Source organism: Melitaea cinxia, chromosome 18 (assembly GCF_905220565.1).
Source record: "Melitaea cinxia chromosome 18, ilMelCinx1.1, whole genome shotgun sequence".
Lineage (NCBI taxonomy): Eukaryota > Metazoa > Arthropoda > Insecta > Lepidoptera > Nymphalidae > Melitaea > Melitaea cinxia.
In genome coordinates this window covers 13,923,165-13,950,767 of record NC_059411.1, presented here as the reverse complement: position 1 = coordinate 13,950,767, position 27,603 = coordinate 13,923,165, and the positions used below count along the sequence as shown (strand labels likewise).

The following is a 27,603-nucleotide window of genomic DNA, read 5'->3' as shown; positions in this document are numbered from 1 at the left end:
ATAGACTTGCAACACCAGAAGTATCGCAAGCACGTTGCTATCTTCAATAGGTATCCCCCAGGAGCTCTTTCGGTAATCATCATTTTTAAATTAAGAATAATAGTTTTTTTTACAAAGTACTTGAAAATTTGTTATAGCATAACTTATGTCATTAACTTAATAAAATATGGGCAAAATATGATCAACTTTAGTTTTTGTTACAATTCGAGGAGATTCAATAAAATAGCCGATGGACTGACGTAACGTATTTATTTATCTTAAATATAAACTCAAACTGCTAGTGTATCCTTGTGAGGTCCTCCACGATCTTTATAAGGTCGTCGACTGTCGCGTCCCGCATCATACCGCCACCGTCGTCAATCTGTACGAACAATTATTTATTTATTTTTATTTCCAATCACAGCACATTTACAACCAATCACAGATTAACACAGGAAATAAATAACGCCTCACACTCAACGGCTGCCACTACGATGTTTTCCTTTGTCGGGGGTCCGAAAACAGACAAAATACACTAGCGCAAACGCCCAAACCATGGCAAATATCTGTATGACCAATACAAACGTATGCTATGTGTTGGGATCGAACCCGCACCCGCTAGTGCAATAGCCACGAGTCAGGACTGTGACTTGCGCTAACGCGTTAACTTATTACTAGACAACGAATGCTCTGCAACTCTGCTGCAACTGTAGCTTATAGGTTAGGTGATATAAGACCTACATGTTCATTTTGGTGGGTTTCTGGCCTTTAGATTGTAAGGAGAGTGTTGAAATTAGAACTAATCGATTATTACTATCGAAAATCGATTATGAGTAACAATTTAACAAATATCAACCTCCTCTTACTCTTCCCGTTGACATTAATGGCTGCTTTAGGAGTTCTTGTGTAACGTTTTGTGACTTCTGGATGGTATACGTTTTTAAAGGTAAAAGAATTATTAAAATTAGTTACAGCACTTTTAGAGTTTATTGATTACAAACGAGGCATTTGAGGTCTGACGTATAAGTAGAAAATTAATTGACTCATAACTGGCAGATATAAATTTAAATCTAACTTCTTTAGGCACACTTGACTTGGGGAGTAAGCTGGTGAATGCGTGACGAGAGTTACGAAAATAGTGATCGGGCGAGGCGAACGGAGCAAGAGAAAGAGGTGGGAGCGCACATTTTGTGTCTCTCTTTCTCGCATAGCCAGTTACGTTTCGTATATCTAACAATAAGACACAGTGCAGGCCTATTGCTAAAGAAGTACTTCAGTCGTGTGGTCCAAAAGCCCACTCGTTTTTTTAAAGTTATAATAAATTAATGTAAATTACCTGTAAGCCCTGTACCGTTTCTTGCTGCATATCCCTCGAGAGATCGAGGAAGCTCTCTATTAAGTCACCGTCAATGAAACCCTCCGCCGGCTCGGTTTTAATGTCCGTATTAAACGACCGCCAGAACGAGTGCGGTATCTTGCCCACCGACTTAATCGTGTGAGTCAGCCTTTCTTCTAGTTGATGAAGGAATTCAAATAGTTCTTGAGGTAACTGGACGACTAGACCTGGAATTACAAATTATAGGTGTATAAAAAACTATTTAGCTGGTGTAACATACAACGCAGTATTAAGAAGCAAGTGACCAATTAGACCTAAGTCCGCCCTTTATGTAACTGTCTTTAAGCTTTGTTTGTAATGTATTTTTAGTGCACAATAAAAGATAAAATATGGAAGTGTTACAATTATTGTAGGTAAACAAAAAAGTGAATAAAAACTGCAATAAATGTGAGCGCATAGCTTCATACCGAATACGTATGCCGTGTAATGGTGTGATGAGTTTTAGAAGTGTTCGCGCTTGTGCGCGTATGTGTGTGAGAGAGAAATTAATTAATTTATTTATTTCATCTTAGATATAGTCTATGATTATATGTCAGTTGTCATTATATATGTACTAGCTGTAACCCGCGATTCCACCCGGGTTAATTTATGAAAAAAAAAGGTACTAAATATTACATAATAGCCTTTCTCGGGAAATGTACAATCTAACATGAAAATAATTTTTCAATTCGAACCAATAGTTCCAGAGATTAGCGCGTTTAAACAAACTATTCACCTTTATAATATTAGGATAGAATAAAATAAAAACAAATCCGTCAGAGTCGGACCACGTCCTAGCTTTACTAGGCAGTCACAAAACTGTCGATTTGTAGTTCGAATAATAAATAGCTCGTGGTATTATAATGTATGTTCAACGAAAGGCCATTAGAGACCCTGGACGTTAATTTTAAAAAGAAAGAAAGAAACACGTTTATTCAGAGCATCACTTAAAAACGTAGAGTTTTTACACAAAAAAGTCACAGTTAAATACACATAATAATTAATAAATAACTACATATAGAAAAAAGAAATTTACAAGACCAGTAATATAGACTACAAAAAACTATAACATCAAAAAAAGTAAAAAAAAAAAATGTAAATAAAAAATTCCAAAGAAGTTATGAAATATATATATATAGATATTTATATATATATTTTATATGTGTAAGTGTTATGTATGTTTATTATTATTATATATTTGTCTATTAGTACTTTGTTCGAGTATTCTAATTCGCACACCAATCGTTTGTTTACTTCCTAACTGCAGTTTCTATTTCGTGTCCAATACCCAAAGGTTGTCTGGAAGAGATCGCTCTTTCAGCGATAAGACCGCCTTTGGACATCTTTCATTTTATATTTTTTTTTCTCTGTTGTTTCTTTTAATGGTGTACAATAAAGAGTATTATTATTATTATTCATCATTACAGCTTATACAGTCCACAGCTGGACATAGGCCTCCACAAGTTTACGTCAAAAATAACGTGAACTTATGTGTTTTGCCCATAGTCACCACGCTGGGCAGGCGGGTTGGTGACCGCAGGGCTGGCTTTGTCGCACCGAAGACGCTGCTGCCCGTCTTCGGCCTGTGTATTTCAAAGCCAGCAGTTGAATAGTTATCCCGCCACCGGTCGGCTTTTTAAGTTCCGAGGTGGTAGCGGAACTGTGTTATCCCTCAGTCGCCCCTTACGACACCCACGACAAGAGAGGGGGTGGCTATATTCTTTAGTACCGTAGCCACACAGTACATTATTATTATATTTAAATAGTAAGAGGCCAGTAGGCGCGTGCGCACCGATGGCGCCGCTGACGGTGGCCAGCAGCACGGGCCGCGCCACGGGCGCCGCGCTGTCCGCCAGCTGCGCCACGAGCGCGCCGCGCCGCATGACGTTGACTGTGATAGGTTATTATAGGTTATAGGTAGGCGAGTACGCACCGATGGCGCCGCTGACGGTGGCCAGCAGCACGGGCCGCGCCACGGGCGCCGCGCTGTCCGCCAGCTGCGCCACGAGCGCGCCGCGCCGCATCACGTTGACTGTGATAGGTTATTATAGGTTATAGGTAGGCGAGTACGCACCGATGGCGCCGCTGACGGTGGCCAGCAGCACGGGCCGCGCCACGGGCGCCGCGCTGTCCGCCAGCTGCGCCACGAGCGCGCCGCGCCGCATCACGTTGACTGTGATAGGTTATTATAGGTTATAGGTAGGCGAGTACGCACCGATGGCGCCGCTGACGGTGGCCAGCAGCACGGGCCGCGCCACGGGCGCCGCGCTGTCCGCCAGCTGCGCCACGAGCGCGCCGCGCCGCATCACGTTGACTGTGATAGGTTATTATAGGTTATAGGTAGGCGAGTACGCACCGATGGCGCCGCTGACGGTGGCCAGCAGCACGGGCCGCGCCACGGGCGCCGCGCTGTCCGCCAGCTGCGCCACGAGCGCGCCGCGCCGCATGACGTTGACTGTGATAGGTTATTATAGGTTATAGGTAGGCGAGTACGCACCGATGGCGCCGCTGACGGTGGCCAGCAGCACGGGCCGCGCCACGGGCGCCGCGCTGTCCGCCAGCTGCGCCACGAGCGCGCCGCGCCGCATGACGTTGACTGTGATAGGTTATTATAGGTTATAGGTAGGCGAGTACGCACCGATGGCGCCGCTGACGGTGGCCAGCAGCACGGGCCGCGCCACGGGCGCCGCGCTGTCCGCCAGCTGCGCCACGAGCGCGCCGCGCCGCATGACGTTGACTGTGATAGGTTATTATAGGTTATAGGTAGGCGAGTACGCACCGATGGCGCCGCTGACGGTGGCCAGCAGCACGGGCCGCGCCACGGGCGCCGCGCTGTCCGCCAGCTGCGCCACGAGCGCGCCGCGCCGCATGACGTTGACTGTGATAGGTTATTATAGGTTATAGGTAGGCGAGTACGCACCGATGGCGCCGCTGACGGTGGCCAGCAGCACGGGCCGCGCCACGGGCGCCGCGCTGTCCGCCAGCTGCGCCACGAGCGCGCCGCGCCGCATGACGTTGACTGTGATAGGTTATTATAGGTTATAGGTAGGCGAGTACGCACCGATGGCGCCGCTGACGGTGGCCAGCAGCACGGGCCGCGCCACGGGCGCCGCGCTGTCCGCCAGCTGCGCCACGAGCGCGCCGCGCCGCATCACGTTGACTGTGATAGGTTATTATAGGTTATAGGTAGGCGAGTACGCACCGATGGCGCCGCTGACGGTGGCCAGCAGCACGGGCCGCGCCACGGGCGCCGCGCTGTCCGCCAGCTGCGCCACGAGCGCGCCGCGCCGCATGACGTTGACTGTGATAGGTTATTATAGGTTATAGGTAGGCGAGTACGCACCGATGGCGCCGCTGACGGTGGCCAGCAGCACGGGCCGCGCCACGGGCGCCGCGCTGTCCGCCAGCTGCGCCACGAGCGCGCCGCGCCGCATGACGTTGACTGTGATAGGTTATTATAGGTTATAGGTAGGCGAGTACGCACCGATGGCGCCGCTGACGGTGGCCAGCAGCACGGGCCGCGCCACGGGCGCCGCGCTGTCCGCCAGCTGCGCCACGAGCGCGCCGCGCCGCATGACGTTGACTGTGATAGGTTATTATAGGTTATAGGTAGGCGAGTACGCACCGATGGCGCCGCTGACGGTGGCCAGCAGCACGGGCCGCGCCACGGGCGCCGCGCTGTCCGCCAGCTGCGCCACGAGCGCGCCGCGCCGCATCACGTTGACTGTGATAGGTTATTATAGGTTATAGGTAGGCGAGTACGCACCGATGGCGCCGCTGACGGTGGCCAGCAGCACGGGCCGCGCCACGGGCGCCGCGCTGTCCGCCAGCTGCGCCACGAGCGCGCCGCGCCGCATCACGTTGACTGTGATAGGTTATTATAGGTTATAGGTAGGCGAGTACGCACCGATGGCGCCGCTGACGGTGGCCAGCAGCACGGGCCGCGCCACGGGCGCCGCGCTGTCCGCCAGCTGCGCCACGAGCGCGCCGCGCCGCATGACGTTGACTGTGATAGGTTATTATAGGTTATAGGTAGGCGAGTACGCACCGATGGCGCCGCTGACGGTGGCCAGCAGCACGGGCCGCGCCACGGGCGCCGCGCTGTCCGCCAGCTGCGCCACGAGCGCGCCGCGCCGCATGACGTTGACTGTGATAGGTTATTATAGGTTATAGGTAGGCGAGTACGCACCGATGGCGCCGCTGACGGTGGCCAGCAGCACGGGCCGCGCCACGGGCGCCGCGCTGTCCGCCAGCTGCGCCACGAGCGCGCCGCGCCGCATCACGTTGACTGTGATAGGTTATTATAGGTTATAGGTAGGCGAGTACGCACCGATGGCGCCGCTGACGGTGGCCAGCAGCACGGGCCGCGCCACGGGCGCCGCGCTGTCCGCCAGCTGCGCCACGAGCGCGCCGCGCCGCATGACGTTGACTGTGATAGGTTATTATAGGTTATAGGTAGGCGAGTACGCACCGATGGCGCCGCTGACGGTGGCCAGCAGCACGGGCCGCGCCACGGGCGCCGCGCTGTCCGCCAGCTGCGCCACGAGCGCGCCGCGCCGCATGACGTTGACTGTGATAGGTTATTATAGGTTATAGGTAGGCGAGTACGCACCGATGGCGCCGCTGACGGTGGCCAGCAGCACGGGCCGCGCCACGGGCGCCGCGCTGTCCGCCAGCTGCGCCACGAGCGCGCCGCGCCGCATCACGTTGACTGTGATAGGTTATTATAGGTTATAGGTAGGCGAGTACGCACCGATGGCGCCGCTGACGGTGGCCAGCAGCACGGGCCGCGCCACGGGCGCCGCGCTGTCCGCCAGCTGCGCCACGAGCGCGCCGCGCCGCATGACGTTGACTGTGATAGGTTATTATAGGTTATAGGTAGGCGAGTACGCACCGATGGCGCCGCTGACGGTGGCCAGCAGCACGGGCCGCGCCACGGGCGCCGCGCTGTCCGCCAGCTGCGCCACGAGCGCGCCGCGCCGCATCACGTTGACTGTGATAGGTTATTATAGGTTATAGGTAGGCGAGTACGCACCGATGGCGCCGCTGACGGTGGCCAGCAGCACGGGCCGCGCCACGGGCGCCGCGCTGTCCGCCAGCTGCGCCACGAGCGCGCCGCGCCGCATCACGTTGACTGTGATAGGTTATTATAGGTTATAGGTAGGCGAGTACGCACCGATGGCGCCGCTGACGGTGGCCAGCAGCACGGGCCGCGCCACGGGCGCCGCGCTGTCCGCCAGCTGCGCCACGAGCGCGCCGCGCCGCATCACGTTGACTGTGATAGGTTATTATAGGTTATAGGTAGGCGAGTACGCACCGATGGCGCCGCTGACGGTGGCCAGCAGCACGGGCCGCGCCACGGGCGCCGCGCTGTCCGCCAGCTGCGCCACGAGCGCGCCGCGCCGCATCACGTTGACTGTGATAGGTTATTATAGGTTATAGGTAGGCGAGTACGCACCGATGGCGCCGCTGACGGTGGCCAGCAGCACGGGCCGCGCCACGGGCGCCGCGCTGTCCGCCAGCTGCGCCACGAGCGCGCCGCGCCGCATGACGTTGACTGTGATAGGTTATTATAGGTTATAGGTAGGCGAGTACGCACCGATGGCGCCGCTGACGGTGGCCAGCAGCACGGGCCGCGCCACGGGCGCCGCGCTGTCCGCCAGCTGCGCCACGAGCGCGCCGCGCCGCATGACGTTGACTGTGATAGGTTATTATAGGTTATAGGTAGGCGAGTACGCACCGATGGCGCCGCTGACGGTGGCCAGCAGCACGGGCCGCGCCACGGGCGCCGCGCTGTCCGCCAGCTGCGCCACGAGCGCGCCGCGCCGCATGACGTTGACTGTGATAGGTTATTATAGGTTATAGGTAGGCGAGTACGCACCGATGGCGCCGCTGACGGTGGCCAGCAGCACGGGCCGCGCCACGGGCGCCGCGCTGTCCGCCAGCTGCGCCACGAGCGCGCCGCGCCGCATGACGTTGACTGTGATAGGTTATTATAGGTTATAGGTAGGCGAGTACGCACCGATGGCGCCGCTGACGGTGGCCAGCAGCACGGGCCGCGCCACGGGCGCCGCGCTGTCCGCCAGCTGCGCCACGAGCGCGCCGCGCCGCATCACGTTGACTGTGATAGGTTATTATAGGTTATAGGTAGGCGAGTACGCACCGATGGCGCCGCTGACGGTGGCCAGCAGCACGGGCCGCGCCACGGGCGCCGCGCTGTCCGCCAGCTGCGCCACGAGCGCGCCGCGCCGCATCACGTTGACTGTGATAGGTTATTATAGGTTATAGGTAGGCGAGTACGCACCGATGGCGCCGCTGACGGTGGCCAGCAGCACGGGCCGCGCCACGGGCGCCGCGCTGTCCGCCAGCTGCGCCACGAGCGCGCCGCGCCGCATCACGTTGACTGTGATAGGTTATTATAGGTTATAGGTAGGCGAGTACGCACCGATGGCGCCGCTGACGGTGGCCAGCAGCACGGGCCGCGCCACGGGCGCCGCGCTGTCCGCCAGCTGCGCCACGAGCGCGCCGCGCCGCATGACGTTGACTGTGATAGGTTATTATAGGTTATAGGTAGGCGAGTACGCACCGATGGCGCCGCTGACGGTGGCCAGCAGCACGGGCCGCGCCACGGGCGCCGCGCTGTCCGCCAGCTGCGCCACGAGCGCGCCGCGCCGCATCACGTTGACTGTGATAGGTTATTATAGGTTATAGGTAGGCGAGTACGCACCGATGGCGCCGCTGACGGTGGCCAGCAGCACGGGCCGCGCCACGGGCGCCGCGCTGTCCGCCAGCTGCGCCACGAGCGCGCCGCGCCGCATCACGTTGACTGTGATAGGTTATTATAGGTTATAGGTAGGCGAGTACGCACCGATGGCGCCGCTGACGGTGGCCAGCAGCACGGGCCGCGCCACGGGCGCCGCGCTGTCCGCCAGCTGCGCCACGAGCGCGCCGCGCCGCATGACGTTGACCATGTCCCCGAGGTGGAACTGCCCCGTGTAGCCCATCTGCTGGCGCTCCTCGTCCGTCGTCGCCGCGCTGCACGGTACAACTATTATTATTGTTACACGGAAATTATCGTTGGACGTATTCTACGAACTGCTCCAGTGGTTTATAGAGGTTGTAATGAGTGATGGAAATCAAACCATGTCGAATGCTTTAGTGTTCGTAATTCAGATTGCTTGTATTGTATGCGATTTCAAGATCAATCGGTATTAAAACTATTAACGTTTACTTTTGCTTTAAAATAAAAGACGACTCGTATGATAAGAATTTCGTGTATTGTCTGACCAAATAACGTTACAAATTTAAATATTTTGAATGAAGAAAAAAAAAAACGTATGAAGTTAGGCGAGGTCCCCCCGCCCGTCGCCCTCTCATTGGCTGATAAGCGGCAACTTCATATCATTAGAAGCGCCACTACCCACTAGATGTCGCTTGAACACTTTAGTAAGACTACTTTATTAATATGTTACTCACGTAATTTATACTTACATTTAGGATATATGTATATACGCTAATATAATATAATACGCTATAGTGAGCTAATACACTACAGGTTGAAATTCGACCATAAGTCATTTAAATTATAAGTTTCAACATTACTAAGGTTCTGTTGTCAAAGACTATACTTCTACAATAATAAACAAGAGTAGGTAGGGTAGGTATATATGTCTGTGTGTGTGTCAAATACATGATAGTATAATGTTTTTTTTTTTTATCGATTTAATGTATTTTTCATGCATTATTTTGAATAATATTAGCATTCTACACTCCTTCTCTATATAAACTATCTATCTATCTATCTTCTATCTATCTAACTATAAGTGTGGAAAATTTCATAGTCCTCCGTCCACCTAATTTTCGTAAAAAGGGGTACACAGTTTTTGTTTCACGTATATATACCGGGTGATTTTGAAAGCGTTTTGGAAACGAAAATTTTGAATTATTTATCAATAACAGAAGCTATATATAACGTTAATTTAAAAATATATGTAATTTTTTTTTCATCAAAGTCGATATTCATATCGTTTACAGACAAAAAGTGAGAACCAGTAGTAGCGCTACACGGTAATTAAATTCTAAAAATAGAAATACTATACGTTTTAATATTGCGTCACAAAATCGTATTAGCCAATAAAAACAAAGCTACCGAGTTGCGCCGGAGTCGACCAATGACGGCTCACCTGTAATCGTCGGCGTCCCGCGTCCCCCTGGCTTTCAGTCGGTCAGTAATACCATAGCGGTAGTCGGTACATGTGTAAACAAGGTCAAGGACGTTTAAATTATTATTCGCCGGAGTTTGAAGATGTTCTTGAGTACTTCGAGCGCGATCCCCGGCGGAGGACAAGGATGGCAGCAAGAGAATTCGATGTTAGCCAAAACTTCGTATGGAAGATATTACGTACACAAGGATTACACCCGTATCATTTTCGTAAGGCTCACGTAATAAACAACGCACCGGCAAGAATCGCCTTTTGCCAGTGGTTGTTAAATAATACAAACGACAACATACTCTGGACGGACGAATCACTGTTTACTCAAGTGGGACTATACAATGTGCACAATGAGCATTACTCGGCTCTAATTAACCCCTACTTGATACGAGAAAACCATCACCAGGTTCGTTTCAGTGTGAACGTGTAGGCCGGTATTATTAACGACCAATTAATAGGGCCTATTTTTATTGAAGGTCATCTAACCGGCAACTCGTACTTAGAGATGTTAAGGAGAATAATATCTGAGTTAGTAGACGATGTGCCGTTAGCTTACTCGAGAGGTATGTACTACCAAGACGACGGCTGTCCCGCTCATTACGCGAGTGTAGTGCGTGCGTACCTGGACAATGAGTTTAGTGATAGGTGGATAGGTCGAGGAGGGCCTGTGTCTTGGCCACCTGGAAGTCTGGACTTAACGCCCTTGGATTTTTTCTTGTGGTCGGAAATAAAAAATTATACACGTCAATATGAAAGCTGTGATGATTTACGCATTGCGATAGTGGACGCTTTTGATGAAGTGAAAAGTGATGATGAAAAGACACATTAAGAAAATTAAAAGAATTGTATTAAACGTGTACGATTGTGTATTGAACGCAGCGGACTCCATTTTGAGCAGTTGTTTCGATACAGAGAAGTGTAAATAGTGTAAATAAACTGTTAATACGTATGTAAGTTAATTATTCTGTAGATAGCTCCGATTTTTTAAATACGCCAGAAATTTATACCTACAGTCCGTTTATAAATTTATTTGTTCTGAAAAGAACAATCGTCGTTAATAATCGAAAAGAAGTTTAAATAAAATAGGTATTTCTGACGGTCCTAAGCCCGTGTAAAGTATGAAGGACAAACGAGTCTATCTACGTAAGTACTCGCTAGCTCGCGCCTATAGGTATACTTTTATCAACCGAAACGCGCACGGACGTGTTTCATTCATATAAAATAATGAATGAATGATCAGTGCCTTACTACTTTCCAAGTCGATCGAGTAAAAATGAATATTAAAATTGAAACTTTTTTTTAATCAACATTACAATTGATTTATCAATTTTTATAGGTACTATAGATGATTCCAAAGTAAAATATTTCGTTTCCAAAACGGTTATAAAATCACCGTGTATATATATATATATATATAATTTCAATTTAATATATTTCAGGTCGGTATACGAATCGATTAGACGCCGCGTTGGCGCAACGGTCACAGCCATGGATTGTGCCGGTTGCGCTCGCGGTTGCGGGTTCGATCCCCACACATGACAAACATTTGTATTGGCCAAACAGGTGTTTGCCGTGGTCTGGGTGTTTGTGCAGTCCTTGTGGATCTCCCTACCATGCCTCGGAGAGCACGTTAAGCCGTCGGTCCCGGTTGTTATCATGTACACCTGATAGCGATCGTTACGCATAGTATGGAATATATCCGCCAACCTGCATTGGAACAGCGTGGTGGATTAAGCTCTGATCCTTCTCCTACACGGGGAAAGAGGCCTATGCCCAGTAGTAGGATATTACAGGCTGAAGCGATACGAATCCATTATACGATCTATTGTACTGTTCAATTTTTAATCTATGTGCCCCAATTTGAATGGAGCATAATATTATTTTAGCCGCACCGAAAATTCAAATGACATTCATGTAAAAATAATGTTCCAATATTTTATTACATATGATCAAAATACTATAAATAAGTCTGGGGCAGATGAAACTAAAGAATCTTAACTTACCTATCCTTCTGACAAACAAATAAGTTAAAACTGTTTTCTGCTCCTAGGAATGTGTCGTCGTCGAGTATTTCCACCGCCGTCATCCAGTTGGGGCTATAGTCCCGAGCTATTTCTTCGAAACTACCCTCCATCTAGATGAAATATTAGATTTCATTGTTATACAATATTTAAAAAGAAATTGTTTAGAAAAATGAATTTTTTTTTCTCCAAATATATCTCTTAAAAGTAATGTGAAAATATTAAATATTACAATACAAAATAATCTATATGATATTACTTGAATTATTAATGTGGCCAAAAATCTTACATAACCTTTAAAATGTATATGGTTTATTAAGTAGTGTAGTTCATATTTATTCAACTGTATGTTTTTAAAATGTACATTGAACCATTACGTTTTTGTGTGTCAAATACAAAAAAATTACTACATATATGTTTTACTAGTTGTGTTGCGCGTTTCCACACGCAACTTATTTAGGGAAAAAATAGCCTATAGACTTCCTCGGTAATTAGGCAATCCAACACAAAAATAATCTTTAAATTTGAACCAGTAGTGGCTAATATTAGCGCGTTTAAACAAACAAACTTTTCAGCTTTATATATTAGTAGGTGATTGTAACAAACCTGTTTGTACTGCAATAGAGACATGGATCTCATGAGATCGCCAACGAGGATGAAATCTCCTTTTACTTTTAGATACAGAGCGACAATATTGTTGAAGTGACTGCATTCCAGACGCAGTTCTTTCTCTGACGTCCACTCAAATAGTCGTACCTGAAACATGCATATAACATGCATTTTTTTATACATTTAATTCAGCAAACTGTGTGGTTACGGTACTAAAGAATATAGCCACCCCCTCTCTTCCCGTGGGTGTCGTAAGAGGCGACTAAGGGATAACACAGTTCCGCTACCACCTTGGAACTTAAAAAGCCGACCGATGGCGGGATAACCATCCAACTGCTGGCTTTGAAATACACAGGCCGAAGATGGGCAGCAGCGTCTTCGGTGCGACAAAGCCAGCCCTGCGGTCACCAACCCGCCTGCCCAGCGTGCTGACTATGGGCAACACACATGAGTTCATGTTATTTTTGGCGTGAACTTGTGGAGGCCTATGTCCAGCAGTGGACTGTATAGGCTGTAATGATGATGAATTCAGCAAACAAGCGTACGACTCATCTGATGGTAAGCGATTAGCTTAAAGTAACACCAGAAGCATCGCAAACGAGTTACCGACCCTCTCATATGGTATTGTTAGGTAAAATTACTTTAAATCTTTTTCTTAAGCGTTTAAAAGAAATGTAAATACACAAGTCTGCAATAAAAAGTTATTTAGTACTGTTCGATTGCTAACTGCGGTCTTTCAAATAGGAGGTTCAACATGGAAAAAAGAACCTAGACTTTTTTAAACTTTTAATTTGTCTTTAAATACAAGCTACTCTGGAAAGGTAGTTCTGCATAAACCATCTTTTCATTGTAAATTATAGCAGTACTCATTGGGTCATTGGGTTTGCGTTGGACTCAACTTTCAAGAGTTGTAAAACTACTTTTGTCTTATCTATAAAAATTAAATTTAAAAATTTAAGACAATATCGAAAGCCAGACTATAATTAAAATAAAATTTACAGCAATATTAATGTACATAATTATTCTAACGGTCAAAAATTATAATCACTTTTTCTAAATTACAAAAATTATGCTGGATAAGGCTGGGTACATTACATAAGTTTGTAATGTACCACTTGTTAAGATATAGCAATTTTTAAATTGATAGCTATTTAAAGGTAACCCTTCAATTTTCGTTAACATTTTGAATCTTTTCACACGCTTGACTTGAAGAGTAAGCTAGGGAATGCGTGACGATATCGTTACGAAAAATATGATCGGCCGAACGGAACAAGAGAGAGAGAGATGCGAGCACATTTTGTTTCTCTCTTTCTCTCATAGCCAGTTACGTTTCGTATATCTAAGACACAGTGCAGGGCTATAACAAAAGAAGTTTTAAACATTTTTGAATATCATACCAAAAATTGACCGCTCCAGCGGGATTCGAACCCGTGTCTCCGACTGACCGTGTCAATTTTTGATATGATATTCAAAAATGTTTAGAATTCCTAATGTGTGGGTAACAAAAATAAAATCGTACATATTAAAAGAAGTTTTACTTCAGTCGTGTGGTCAAAATCACACTCGTCTAAAATAATAAAAAAATATTATTTTTGACATTCGTTCGGTACATATAATCGCACGCGATCGCACACGTTTTTGTTTCATTTCAGTTAGTATATAAAAATGTAACTCACAGTACTATTAATAGAAGCCAATAGTTTTCCATTGAACTCGACGAGTGTGTAGCAGCCGCCCTTTATTTCCTTCTCCGCGACCTGCGTGAGTTTCCCCTCGCACCAATGGAACAGCAGGATTCTACCCTGTCGACAGAACGTGTGGGAGGCAAACTTTAACTAATAATTTCATTTATAAAACATTCACAGGTAAGAAGCACCAACAATTACATATTTAACTTACAAAAAAAAAAAACAATATCGATGTAACAAAAATAAAAATTTCAATTAAATCGATTTCCCGTATTTTCATCTGATCTTTTACATTATTTAAAACACATCTTACAAACTTAGTTTGGGAGTAGAAAAAACAAAAAGTATAAAATAAAAATAAAAAACTTTTTTATTAAACAATATTAGGCATATCGAAGATTGTTCTATGTTACACCACTTAAATTACATTTCGATTCGAGACGATAAAACTGTTAAGATATATTATTTTTAAATTGACTTCGATTAAATCAAAATAAATCATATTTAACGCGATCAATCTTATATTATCTCTCTCTCTTTCTTACCTGCTTCGGCTCAGATTCCTCGGGGTTGAGAATAGCGGTACCAACAGCGTAGTAGTGGTTGGGGTCATCAGCGAGTCGGCACGACACTAGCGACATCGCGAACTCCGTTGATAGCAGTTGGTGCGCGTGAAGTACTGTGGGGGTAATCGCTGAATTATCTACCCCAGAATATACGTCCACATTGTTACCAATGCTGGGCTACATTTTTTAAATTATTTACTGTTTTATTAGTTTCAGTCTATAAATAGTGGTAAAACAGCGGGGTGGATACTGTTACTGTTAACCCTTAATCCTTCATCCTCGTTACAGAAGAGATGTTTGTCTATAATTAAAATACTTAATAACGGCGGGTGCGGTGCACGCACGCACGCGCACGTACACACACACACGCACACTTACACGTACACGCAGACGCAGAAGCGCGCGCGCGCGCACACACACGCGCGCACACACACACACACACAAACACACGCAGACACAGACACAGTGACACACACGCAGGCACAGACACAGCGGCCCACACGACAGACACGTACCCTCGAAGGTGTGCTGGTCGACGACGAGCAGGTTGTGCAGCTCGACGTCGAGCGCGACGGGCGCGTGCTTGCCGGCGGCGGGCGCGGCGGGCGCGGCGCCGCTGCTGCTGGCGGCGGCGGTGGAGGCGCTGGCGCGCGCGGCCACGGGCACACACACAGACACAGACACATGACACACACGACAGACACGTACCCTCGAAGGTGTGCTGGTCGACGACGAGCAGGTTGTGCAGCTCGACGTCGAGCGCGACGGGCGCGTGCTTGCCGGCGGCGGGCGCGGCGGGCGCGGCGCCGCTGCTGCTGGCGGCGGCGGTGGAGGCGCTGGCGCGCGCGGCCACGGGCACACACACAGACACAGACACATGACACACACGACAGACACGTACCCTCGAAGGTGTGCTGGTCGACGACGAGCAGGTTGTGCAGCTCGACGTCGAGCGCGACGGGCGCGTGCTTGCCGGCGGCGGGCGCGGCGGGCGCGGCGCCGCTGCTGCTGGCGGCGGCGGTGGAGGCGCTGGCGCGCGCGGCCACGGGCACACACACAGACACAGACACATGACACACACGACAGACACGTACCCTCGAAGGTGTGCTGGTCGACGACGAGCAGGTTGTGCAGCTCGACGTCGAGCGCGACGGGCGCGTGCTTGCCGGCGGCGGGCGCGGCGGGCGCGGCGCCGCTGCTGCTGGCGGCGGCGGTGGAGGCGCTGGCGCGCGCGGCCACGGGCACACACACAGACACAGACACATGACACACACGACAGACACGTACCCTCGAAGGTGTGCTGGTCGACGACGAGCAGGTTGTGCAGCTCGACGTCGAGCGCGACGGGCGCGTGCTTGCCGGCGGCGGGCGCGGCGGGCGCGGCGCCGCTGCTGCTGGCGGCGGCGGTGGAGGCGCTGGCGCGCGCGGCCACGGGCACACACACAGACACAGACACATGACACACACGACAGACACGTACCCTCGAAGGTGTGCTGGTCGACGACGAGCAGGTTGTGCAGCTCGACGTCGAGCGCGACGGGCGCGTGCTTGCCGGCGGCGGGCGCGGCGGGCGCGGCGCCGCTGCTGCTGGCGGCGGCGGTGGAGGCGCTGGCGCGCGCGGCCACGGGCACACACACAGACACAGACACATGACACACACGACAGACACGTACCCTCGAAGGTGTGCTGGTCGACGACGAGCAGGTTGTGCAGCTCGACGTCGAGCGCGACGGGCGCGTGCTTGCCGGCGGCGGGCGCGGCGGGCGCGGCGCCGCTGCTGCTGGCGGCGGCGGTGGAGGCGCTGGCGCGCGCGGCCACGGGCACACACACAGACACAGACACATGACACACACGACAGACACGTACCCTCGAAGGTGTGCTGGTCGACGACGAGCAGGTTGTGCAGCTCGACGTCGAGCGCGACGGGCGCGTGCTTGCCGGCGGCGGGCGCGGCGGGCGCGGCGCCGCTGCTGCTGGCGGCGGCGGTGGAGGCGCTGGCGCGCGCGGCCACGGGCACACACACAGACACAGACACATGACACACACGACAGACACGTACCCTCGAAGGTGTGCTGGTCGACGACGAGCAGGTTGTGCAGCTCGACGTCGAGCGCGACGGGCGCGTGCTTGCCGGCGGCGGGCGCGGCGGGCGCGGCGCCGCTGCTGCTGGCGGCGGCGGTGGAGGCGCTGGCGCGCGCGGCCACGGGCACACACACAGACACAGACACATGACACACACGACAGACACGTACCCTCGAAGGTGTGCTGGTCGACGACGAGCAGGTTGTGCAGCTCGACGTCGAGCGCGACGGGCGCGTGCTTGCCGGCGGCGGGCGCGGCGGGCGCGGCGCCGCTGCTGCTGGCGGCGGCGGTGGAGGCGCTGGCGCGCGCGGCCACGGGCACACACACAGACACAGACACATGACACACACGACAGACACGTACCCTCGAAGGTGTGCTGGTCGACGACGAGCAGGTTGTGCAGCTCGACGTCGAGCGCGACGGGCGCGTGCTTGCCGGCGGCGGGCGCGGCGGGCGCGGCGCCGCTGCTGCTGGCGGCGGCGGTGGAGGCGCTGGCGCGCGCGGCCACGGGCACACACACAGACACAGACACATGACACACACGACAGACACGTACCCTCGAAGGTGTGCTGGTCGACGACGAGCAGGTTGTGCAGCTCGACGTCGAGCGCGACGGGCGCGTGCTTGCCGGCGGCGGGCGCGGCGGGCGCGGCGCCGCTGCTGCTGGCGGCGGCGGTGGAGGCGCTGGCGCGCGCGGCCACGGGCACACACACAGACACAGACACATGACACACACGACAGACACGTACCCTCGAAGGTGTGCTGGTCGACGACGAGCAGGTTGTGCAGCTCGACGTCGAGCGCGACGGGCGCGTGCTTGCCGGCGGCGGGCGCGGCGGGCGCGGCGCCGCTGCTGCTGGCGGCGGCGGTGGAGGCGCTGGCGCGCGCGGCCACGGGCACACACACAGACACAGACACATGACACACACGACAGACACGTACCCTCGAAGGTGTGCTGGTCGACGACGAGCAGGTTGTGCAGCTCGACGTCGAGCGCGACGGGCGCGTGCTTGCCGGCGGCGGGCGCGGCGGGCGCGGCGCCGCTGCTGCTGGCGGCGGCGGTGGAGGCGCTGGCGCGCGCGGCCACGGGCACACACACAGACACAGACACATGACACACACGACAGACACGTACCCTCGAAGGTGTGCTGGTCGACGACGAGCAGGTTGTGCAGCTCGACGTCGAGCGCGACGGGCGCGTGCTTGCCGGCGGCGGGCGCGGCGGGCGCGGCGCCGCTGCTGCTGGCGGCGGCGGTGGAGGCGCTGGCGCGCGCGGCCACGGGCACACACACAGACACAGACACATGACACACACGACAGACACGTACCCTCGAAGGTGTGCTGGTCGACGACGAGCAGGTTGTGCAGCTCGACGTCGAGCGCGACGGGCGCGTGCTTGCCGGCGGCGGGCGCGGCGGGCGCGGCGCCGCTGCTGCTGGCGGCGGCGGTGGAGGCGCTGGCGCGCGCGGCCACGGGCACACACACAGACACAGACACATGACACACACGACAGACACGTACCCTCGAAGGTGTGCTGGTCGACGACGAGCAGGTTGTGCAGCTCGACGTCGAGCGCGACGGGCGCGTGCTTGCCGGCGGCGGGCGCGGCGGGCGCGGCGCCGCTGCTGCTGGCGGCGGCGGTGGAGGCGCTGGCGCGCGCGGCCACGGGCACACACACAGACACAGACACATGACACACACGACAGACACGTACCCTCGAAGGTGTGCTGGTCGACGACGAGCAGGTTGTGCAGCTCGACGTCGAGCGCGACGGGCGCGTGCTTGCCGGCGGCGGGCGCGGCGGGCGCGGCGCCGCTGCTGCTGGCGGCGGCGGTGGAGGCGCTGGCGCGCGCGGCCACGGGCACACACACAGACACAGACACATGACACACACGACAGACACGTACCCTCGAAGGTGTGCTGGTCGACGACGAGCAGGTTGTGCAGCTCGACGTCGAGCGCGACGGGCGCGTGCTTGCCGGCGGCGGGCGCGGCGGGCGCGGCGCCGCTGCTGCTGGCGGCGGCGGTGGAGGCGCTGGCGCGCGCGGCCACGGGCACACACACAGACACAGACACATGACACACACGACAGACACGTACCCTCGAAGGTGTGCTGGTCGACGACGAGCAGGTTGTGCAGCTCGACGTCGAGCGCGACGGGCGCGTGCTTGCCGGCGGCGGGCGCGGCGGGCGCGGCGCCGCTGCTGCTGGCGGCGGCGGTGGAGGCGCTGGCGCGCGCGGCCACGGGCACACACACAGACACAGACACATGACACACACGACAGACACGTACCCTCGAAGGTGTGCTGGTCGACGACGAGCAGGTTGTGCAGCTCGACGTCGAGCGCGACGGGCGCGTGCTTGCCGGCGGCGGGCGCGGCGGGCGCGGCGCCGCTGCTGCTGGCGGCGGCGGTGGAGGCGCTGGCGCGCGCGGCCACGGGCACACACACAGACACAGACACATGACACACACGACAGACACGTACCCTCGAAGGTGTGCTGGTCGACGACGAGCAGGTTGTGCAGCTCGACGTCGAGCGCGACGGGCGCGTGCTTGCCGGCGGCGGGCGCGGCGGGCGCGGCGCCGCTGCTGCTGGCGGCGGCGGTGGAGGCGCTGGCGCGCGCGGCCACGGGCACACACACAGACACAGACACATGACACACACGACAGACACGTACCCTCGAAGGTGTGCTGGTCGACGACGAGCAGGTTGTGCAGCTCGACGTCGAGCGCGACGGGCGCGTGCTTGCCGGCGGCGGGCGCGGCGGGCGCGGCGCCGCTGCTGCTGGCGGCGGCGGTGGAGGCGCTGGCGCGCGCGGCCACGGGCACACACACAGACACAGACACATGACACACACGACAGACACGTACCCTCGAAGGTGTGCTGGTCGACGACGAGCAGGTTGTGCAGCTCGACGTCGAGCGCGACGGGCGCGTGCTTGCCGGCGGCGGGCGCGGCGGGCGCGGCGCCGCTGCTGCTGGCGGCGGCGGTGGAGGCGCTGGCGCGCGCGGCCACGGGCACACACACAGACACAGACACATGACACACACGACAGACACGTACCCTCGAAGGTGTGCTGGTCGACGACGAGCAGGTTGTGCAGCTCGACGTCGAGCGCGACGGGCGCGTGCTTGCCGGCGGCGGGCGCGGCGGGCGCGGCGCCGCTGCTGCTGGCGGCGGCGGTGGAGGCGCTGGCGCGCGCGGCCACGGGCACACACACAGACACAGACACATGACACACACGACAGACACGTACCCTCGAAGGTGTGCTGGTCGACGACGAGCAGGTTGTGCAGCTCGACGTCGAGCGCGACGGGCGCGTGCTTGCCGGCGGCGGGCGCGGCGGGCGCGGCGCCGCTGCTGCTGGCGGCGGCGGTGGAGGCGCTGGCGCGCGCGGCCACGGGCACACACACAGACACAGACACATGACACACACGACAGACACGTACCCTCGAAGGTGTGCTGGTCGACGACGAGCAGGTTGTGCAGCTCGACGTCGAGCGCGACGGGCGCGTGCTTGCCGGCGGCGGGCGCGGCGGGCGCGGCGCCGCTGCTGCTGGCGGCGGCGGTGGAGGCGCTGGCGCGCGCGGCCACGGGCACACACACAGACACAGACACATGACACACACGACAGACACGTACCCTCGAAGGTGTGCTGGTCGACGACGAGCAGGTTGTGCAGCTCGACGTCGAGCGCGACGGGCGCGTGCTTGCCGGCGGCGGGCGCGGCGGGCGCGGCGCCGCTGCTGCTGGCGGCGGCGGTGGAGGCGCTGGCGCGCGCGGCCACGGGCACACACACAGACACAGACACATGACACACACGACAGACACGTACCCTCGAAGGTGTGCTGGTCGACGACGAGCAGGTTGTGCAGCTCGACGTCGAGCGCGACGGGCGCGTGCTTGCCGGCGGCGGGCGCGGCGGGCGCGGCGCCGCTGCTGCTGGCGGCGGCGGTGGAGGCGCTGGCGCGCGCGGCCACGGGCACACACACAGACACAGACACATGACACACACGACAGACACGTACCCTCGAAGGTGTGCTGGTCGACGACGAGCAGGTTGTGCAGCTCGACGTCGAGCGCGACGGGCGCGTGCTTGCCGGCGGCGGGCGCGGCGGGCGCGGCGCCGCTGCTGCTGGCGGCGGCGGTGGAGGCGCTGGCGCGCGCGGCCACGGGCACACACACAGACACAGACACATGACACACACGACAGACACGTACCCTCGAAGGTGTGCTGGTCGACGACGAGCAGGTTGTGCAGCTCGACGTCGAGCGCGACGGGCGCGTGCTTGCCGGCGGCGGGCGCGGCGGGCGCGGCGCCGCTGCTGCTGGCGGCGGCGGTGGAGGCGCTGGCGCGCGCGGCCACGGGCACACACACAGACACAGACACATGACACACACGACAGACACGTACCCTCGAAGGTGTGCTGGTCGACGACGAGCAGGTTGTGCAGCTCGACGTCGAGCGCGACGGGCGCGTGCTTGCCGGCGGCGGGCGCGGCGGGCGCGGCGCCGCTGCTGCTGGCGGCGGCGGTGGAGGCGCTGGCGCGCGCGGCCACGGGCACACACACAGACACAGACACATGACACACACGACAGACACGTACCCTCGAAGGTGTGCTGGTCGACGACGAGCAGGTTGTGCAGCTCGACGTCGAGCGCGACGGGCGCGTGCTTGCCGGCGGCGGGCGCGGCGGGCGCGGCGCCGCTGCTGCTGGCGGCGGCGGTGGAGGCGCTGGCGCGCGCGGCCACGGGCACACACACAGACACAGACACATGACACACACGACAGACACGTACCCTCGAAGGTGTGCTGGTCGACGACGAGCAGGTTGTGCAGCTCGACGTCGAGCGCGACGGGCGCGTGCTTGCCGGCGGCGGGCGCGGCGGGCGCGGCGCCGCTGCTGCTGGCGGCGGCGGTGGAGGCGCTGGCGCGCGCGGCCACGGGCACACACACAGACACAGACACATGACACACACGACAGACACGTACCCTCGAAGGTGTGCTGGTCGACGACGAGCAGGTTGTGCAGCTCGACGTCGAGCGCGACGGGCGCGTGCTTGCCGGCGGCGGGCGCGGCGGGCGCGGCGCCGCTGCTGCTGGCGGCGGCGGTGGAGGCGCTGGCGCGCGCGGCCACGGGCACACACACAGACACAGACACATGACACACACGACAGACACGTACCCTCGAAGGTGTGCTGGTCGACGACGAGCAGGTTGTGCAGCTCGACGTCGAGCGCGACGGGCGCGTGCTTGCCGGCGGCGGGCGCGGCGGGCGCGGCGCCGCTGCTGCTGGCGGCGGCGGTGGAGGCGCTGGCGCGCGCGGCCACGGGCACACACACAGACACAGACACATGACACACACGACAGACACGTACCCTCGAAGGTGTGCTGGTCGACGACGAGCAGGTTGTGCAGCTCGACGTCGAGCGCGACGGGCGCGTGCTTGCCGGCGGCGGGCGCGGCGGGCGCGGCGCCGCTGCTGCTGGCGGCGGCGGTGGAGGCGCTGGCGCGCGCGGCCACGGGCACACACACAGACACAGACACATGACACACACGACAGACACGTACCCTCGAAGGTGTGCTGGTCGACGACGAGCAGGTTGTGCAGCTCGACGTCGAGCGCGACGGGCGCGTGCTTGCCGGCGGCGGGCGCGGCGGGCGCGGCGCCGCTGCTGCTGGCGGCGGCGGTGGAGGCGCTGGCGCGCGCGGCCACGGGCACACACACAGACACAGACACATGACACACACGACAGACACGTACCCTCGAAGGTGTGCTGGTCGACGACGAGCAGGTTGTGCAGCTCGACGTCGAGCGCGACGGGCGCGTGCTTGCCGGCGGCGGGCGCGGCGGGCGCGGCGCCGCTGCTGCTGGCGGCGGCGGTGGAGGCGCTGGCGCGCGCGGCCACGGGCACACACACAGACACAGACACATGACACACACGACAGACACGTACCCTCGAAGGTGTGCTGGTCGACGACGAGCAGGTTGTGCAGCTCGACGTCGAGCGCGACGGGCGCGTGCTTGCCGGCGGCGGGCGCGGCGGGCGCGGCGCCGCTGCTGCTGGCGGCGGCGGTGGAGGCGCTGGCGCGCGCGGCCACGGGCACACACACAGACACAGACACATGACACACACGACAGACACGTACCCTCGAAGGTGTGCTGGTCGACGACGAGCAGGTTGTGCAGCTCGACGTCGAGCGCGACGGGCGCGTGCTTGCCGGCGGCGGGCGCGGCGGGCGCGGCGCCGCTGCTGCTGGCGGCGGCGGTGGAGGCGCTGGCGCGCGCGGCCACGGGCACACACACAGACACAGACACATGACACACACGACAGACACGTACCCTCGAAGGTGTGCTGGTCGACGACGAGCAGGTTGTGCAGCTCGACGTCGAGCGCGACGGGCGCGTGCTTGCCGGCGGCGGGCGCGGCGGGCGCGGCGCCGCTGCTGCTGGCGGCGGCGGTGGAGGCGCTGGCGCGCGCGGCCACGGGCACACACACAGACACAGACACATGACACACACGACAGACACGTACCCTCGAAGGTGTGCTGGTCGACGACGAGCAGGTTGTGCAGCTCGACGTCGAGCGCGACGGGCGCGTGCTTGCCGGCGGCGGGCGCGGCGGGCGCGGCGCCGCTGCTGCTGGCGGCGGCGGTGGAGGCGCTGGCGCGCGCGGCCACGGGCACACACACAGACACAGACACATGACACACACGACAGACACGTACCCTCGAAGGTGTGCTGGTCGACGACGAGCAGGTTGTGCAGCTCGACGTCGAGCGCGACGGGCGCGTGCTTGCCGGCGGCGGGCGCGGCGGGCGCGGCGCCGCTGCTGCTGGCGGCGGCGGTGGAGGCGCTGGCGCGCGCGGCCACGGGCACACACACAGACACAGACACATGACACACACGACAGACACGTACCCTCGAAGGTGTGCTGGTCGACGACGAGCAGGTTGTGCAGCTCGACGTCGAGCGCGACGGGCGCGTGCTTGCCGGCGGCGGGCGCGGCGGGCGCGGCGCCGCTGCTGCTGGCGGCGGCGGTGGAGGCGCTGGCGCGCGCGGCCACGGGCGCCGCGCCGCCCGCCAGCCACTCCAGCTTGTCCACGCGCATCGTGATCACGCCGAACGTCTGCGGACACCACGTTACACCGGTCACCTCAGACACCTCGGCACTAGCCGTCCAGTCTAGAGGTCGCCATACACAACAGCTTCGTCGCGAATTCAATTTATCTCGACTCTATTACGAAAGTGAATACAATAATGACGAATAATTTTTTTTTTATGTCACTAGGTCGGCAAACAAGCATACGGATCACCTGATGGTAAGCGATTACCGTAGCTTATAGACACCTGCAACACCAGAAGCATCGCAAGCGCGTTGCCGACCCAAACCCCCAATCCCCCAGAAGCTTGATCACCTCACTCACCAACAGGAACACAATACTGCTTGAAAACAATATTATTTAGCTGTGATCTTCTGTAAGGTCGAGGTACTACCCCAGTCGGGCTGCTCCATATTTTGAGCAGGAAATTCCTGCTGTGCCCTACCTCAGTTAAATGTGCTTTGGACGCACACTTAGAAAAATTTGTTTGTTAAATAAAGTTCATTGACCCCGATGTTAAGTTTTGTTAGACTAATAATATGTAAAGTAAATAAAATAGTTACATATCATGTATGTACATACTGAAATAAACGTTAAGAAAAACAACCACAGAAGAGAAAAAAATAATATATACCAAATAGTCTAGACAAGTTAAATGCGTATTACATAACATATCTATAATATAAAAATGAGTCGCGGAATGTGTTGCTAAGCGCAAAACTCGAGAACGGTTGGACCGATTTCGCTAATTCTTTTTTTAAAATATTCCTTGAAGTACGAGGATGGTTCTTACGGAGAGAAAAATTCTAAAAAAAAAAAATTAATAAAATTAAGGAATCGACTGTTAGGCGATACGAAGTTCACCGGGTCAGCTAGTCTAAAATAAAAATGAATGTTGCTAAGCGCATAACTCGAGAATGACTCGACCAATTCGGCTAGTTTATTTTTTCGTATATTCCTTGAGGCCCACGGAAGGTTATAAACACAAAAAAAAAAAAAAAAAAATCAAAAAGATGAAATTATAAACAAAGTAATCATTCGGAAAATGTTACATTTATTCAATTTCAACTTTTGACAGAACGAAGTCTGTCCAGGCAGCTAGTTTCCTAACAAAATTGTATTAATCATAATACAAAACTGTATAGCTAATGATCATAATATGTCGTCTATGAACGGTGTTATGCAAGAGACGCAAGCAAAACAACAAAATATTGACCTGTGAGGCTTCTTGATACGCGATTCTACGCGGTGTCTCCCCGAGTGGCACAGTCCGTATGTGTAACTTCTGTATTTCGTCTATTGTTCCTATTGTGACTGTGCTGTCGGTGGCCAGTGCTAAACTGTTGAAATAGCATACTGATTATTCAAATATGAATTAGTTGTGTTTAATGACGATAGTTTTGGAATAAGAACATCATCCTTTGGCAAGAAAGATTTTTTTTTAATTCCCCACCGTCGCTATTTATTTTGTGACAGCATTATTTCTGTGTCAGTACATTTTATTTTCTAGTGAACTATCGGCAAGTCATGCAATTCATGATATGGCATTGCATGACAAGCAAGATAATTTACACATAACATTATACTATTAAAATATAGACAAAAGTCTAGACAAAAAAAAAAACGACCAAAAAATTGCTGGTTCAATTTCAGGTTAAATTGATTTTTCAAGGAATTTCATTTCTTGAAGAAATTCATCAAAAATCATTCATGATTCATCCACAAATCTGCAATGAAGCAACGTAGCGAAATTATTATATATTGATATTCTATTCCTTCTCAGAAATTCTCCTTTCTAATAAGGATAAAAAATGGTCACATTATTACACTTAAATTATTTTGATTCAGATTACTTAATCTTACCTGTCAGGATAAGCCTGTGCATTGAGCGAGCACATGTGAGTGACCTCCTTCAAGTTGACATTGGAGAACACGAGTTTGTGGTTGGAAGAGAAAATAACTGTGGGTCGGTCTGAACAGGCAAATATGTTTGTTGTTGATAATGACCTGAAAGCATATACCTTTTAAATCAAAAGCTTCGTTTTTCTTTGCAAAGAGTAGGCTAAAATCGGACATTTTTTAAGGCGTGTTCTGCTTTTATACTGGATCTATGTTGAGCAAGCATTTATTTGAAAATTTTTATGGCTACATGATCGTCTGGGGCTAAAGTGATGAACTGGGGCAGTTAATTTTTTCTATTCTGGTATGAAGTGCCCCATTTTTTTTCTATTCCTTATTTATTACTTTTTATACATAAATAAGGTTATTGTTATTAATAAAAAACGCCATACCTAAAGCTTCGCAAAACCGTGGGCTGTGTCCCAAGAGTCACTTTTTTCTTGTTACTAAGGACACCAGTCTCCTGGTCCACGGTAAAGTAGAACATAGACCCATCGCCCAACGCGCACAGCAAGTAGCAGACACCCTCCAACACGCAGATGAGTAGCGAACGGGGGATGATTTCTGAAGGTGGTGATTAATTTTTTTTTTCTTTAATAAATCGTATTTTTCAGTTTTTTAATTCTTACTTAGGATACATCTTATTATAACAAAAGTTATTGAAGATTTAAATTTGATAAGTAGAAATACTAAGTTTAAGGAAGACTAAATGTGCAAAAGAAATGCTAAAAAACTTGACAAATCCATTGATATATTTTATCAATTATACAGAATTTTCGAAGGATTAGGAAATGCAGAAGACTAAGGTATGGGGTTATTTCTGTAAGAACTCGACCTCATTGCCACACGTCTCTGTTATGCTAGAACTATGTGATATTAGTACTCGTAATGTCTATTTCTACATAATGCCGTGCCGTAGCACTGTGATTTGAACCAGCCTGAGATATGTTTTGTAGCATCATCGTGTTTATCTTAGTGGGCTATAGTCTGTGGTGTGAGTGTGTTTGGTGCGGGTGTATTAATAGTCGGTGGTCTAAATGTGTTTGGTGCGGGTGTATTAATAGTCTGTGGTGTGAATGTGTTTGGTGCGGGTGTATTAATAATCTGTGGTGTGAATCTGTTTGGTGCGGGTGTATTAATAGTCTGTGGTGTGAATGTGTTTGGTGCGGGTGTATTAATAATCTGTGGTGTGAATCTGTTTGGTGCGGGTGTATTAATAGTCTGTGGTGTGAATGTGTTTGGTGCGGGTGTATTAATAGTCGGTGGTGTAAATGTGTTTGGTGCGGGTGTATTAATAGTCTGTGGTGTGAATGTGTTTGGTGCGGGTGTATTAATAGTCGGTGGTGTAAATGTGTTTGGTGCGGGTGTATTAATAGTCGGTGGTGTAAATGTGTTTGGTGCGGGTGTATTAATAGTCTATGGTGTGAATGTGTTTGGTGCGGGTGTATTAATAGTAGGTGGTGTAAATGTGTTTGGTGCGGGTGTATTAATAGTCTGTGGTGTGAATGTGTTTGGTGCGGGTGTATTAATAGTCGGTGGTGTAAATGTGTTTGGTGCGGGTATATTAATAGTCTGTGGTGTGAATGTGTTAGGTGCGGGTGTATTAATAGTCTGTGGTGTGAATGTGTTTGGTGCGGGTGTATTAATAATCTGTGGTGTGAATCTGTTTAGTGCGGGTGTATTAATAGTCTGTGGTGTGAATGTGTTTGGTGCGGGTGTATTAATAATCTGTGGTGTGAATCTGTTTAGTGCGGGTGTATTAATAGTCGATGGTGTAAGTGTGTTTGGTGCGGGTGTATTAATAGTCTGTGGTCTGAGCTCACCTCCCGAGAGTCGCTCAGTGTGTAGCGGTGTAAGTTCGGGCAAACGCAGCAGACGTACGGAGATGTCGGTCCACAGCCCCACCGCTAGCAGGGAGTCTCCACCCGGTCCTAGTTCTAGGCACGCCACCTCTTCCTCCATCGTCACCGATCTGTGGAGATATAGTACACGGTAAACACTTACTTTGGCCAAGAGCTTAAAAATAAAACGGCAATTTATCTTATAGTCGTATCTCTGTATCGA

General features: G+C 54.5%; 1 protein-coding gene across 1 annotated transcript in view; it reads right to left on the bottom strand.

Annotated features, from left to right (window-relative positions):
- Nucleotides 1-232: 232 nt before the first annotated feature.
- Nucleotides 233-27,603, bottom strand: part of LOC123662284 (DNA damage-binding protein 1) — a 34,110-nt gene continuing 6,739 nt past the window's right edge. Inside the window, exons 12-23 of the mRNA XM_045597145.1 lie at nt 27,363-27,511; nt 25,932-26,103; nt 25,504-25,647; nt 24,857-24,980; nt 23,459-23,666; nt 14,431-14,564; nt 13,874-13,999; nt 12,195-12,344; nt 11,571-11,701; nt 8,223-8,389; nt 1,316-1,542; nt 233-361 (exon numbers count right to left, since the gene is read on the bottom strand). Of these exons, the coding sequence (XP_045453101.1) occupies nt 278-361; nt 1,316-1,542; nt 8,223-8,389; nt 11,571-11,701; nt 12,195-12,344; nt 13,874-13,999; nt 14,431-14,564; nt 23,459-23,666; nt 24,857-24,980; nt 25,504-25,647; nt 25,932-26,103; nt 27,363-27,511 (1,816 nt within the window). The 3' untranslated portion in view covers nt 233-277. The remainder of the gene's footprint in view (nt 362-1,315; nt 1,543-8,222; nt 8,390-11,570; nt 11,702-12,194; nt 12,345-13,873; nt 14,000-14,430; nt 14,565-23,458; nt 23,667-24,856; nt 24,981-25,503; nt 25,648-25,931; nt 26,104-27,362; nt 27,512-27,603) is intronic.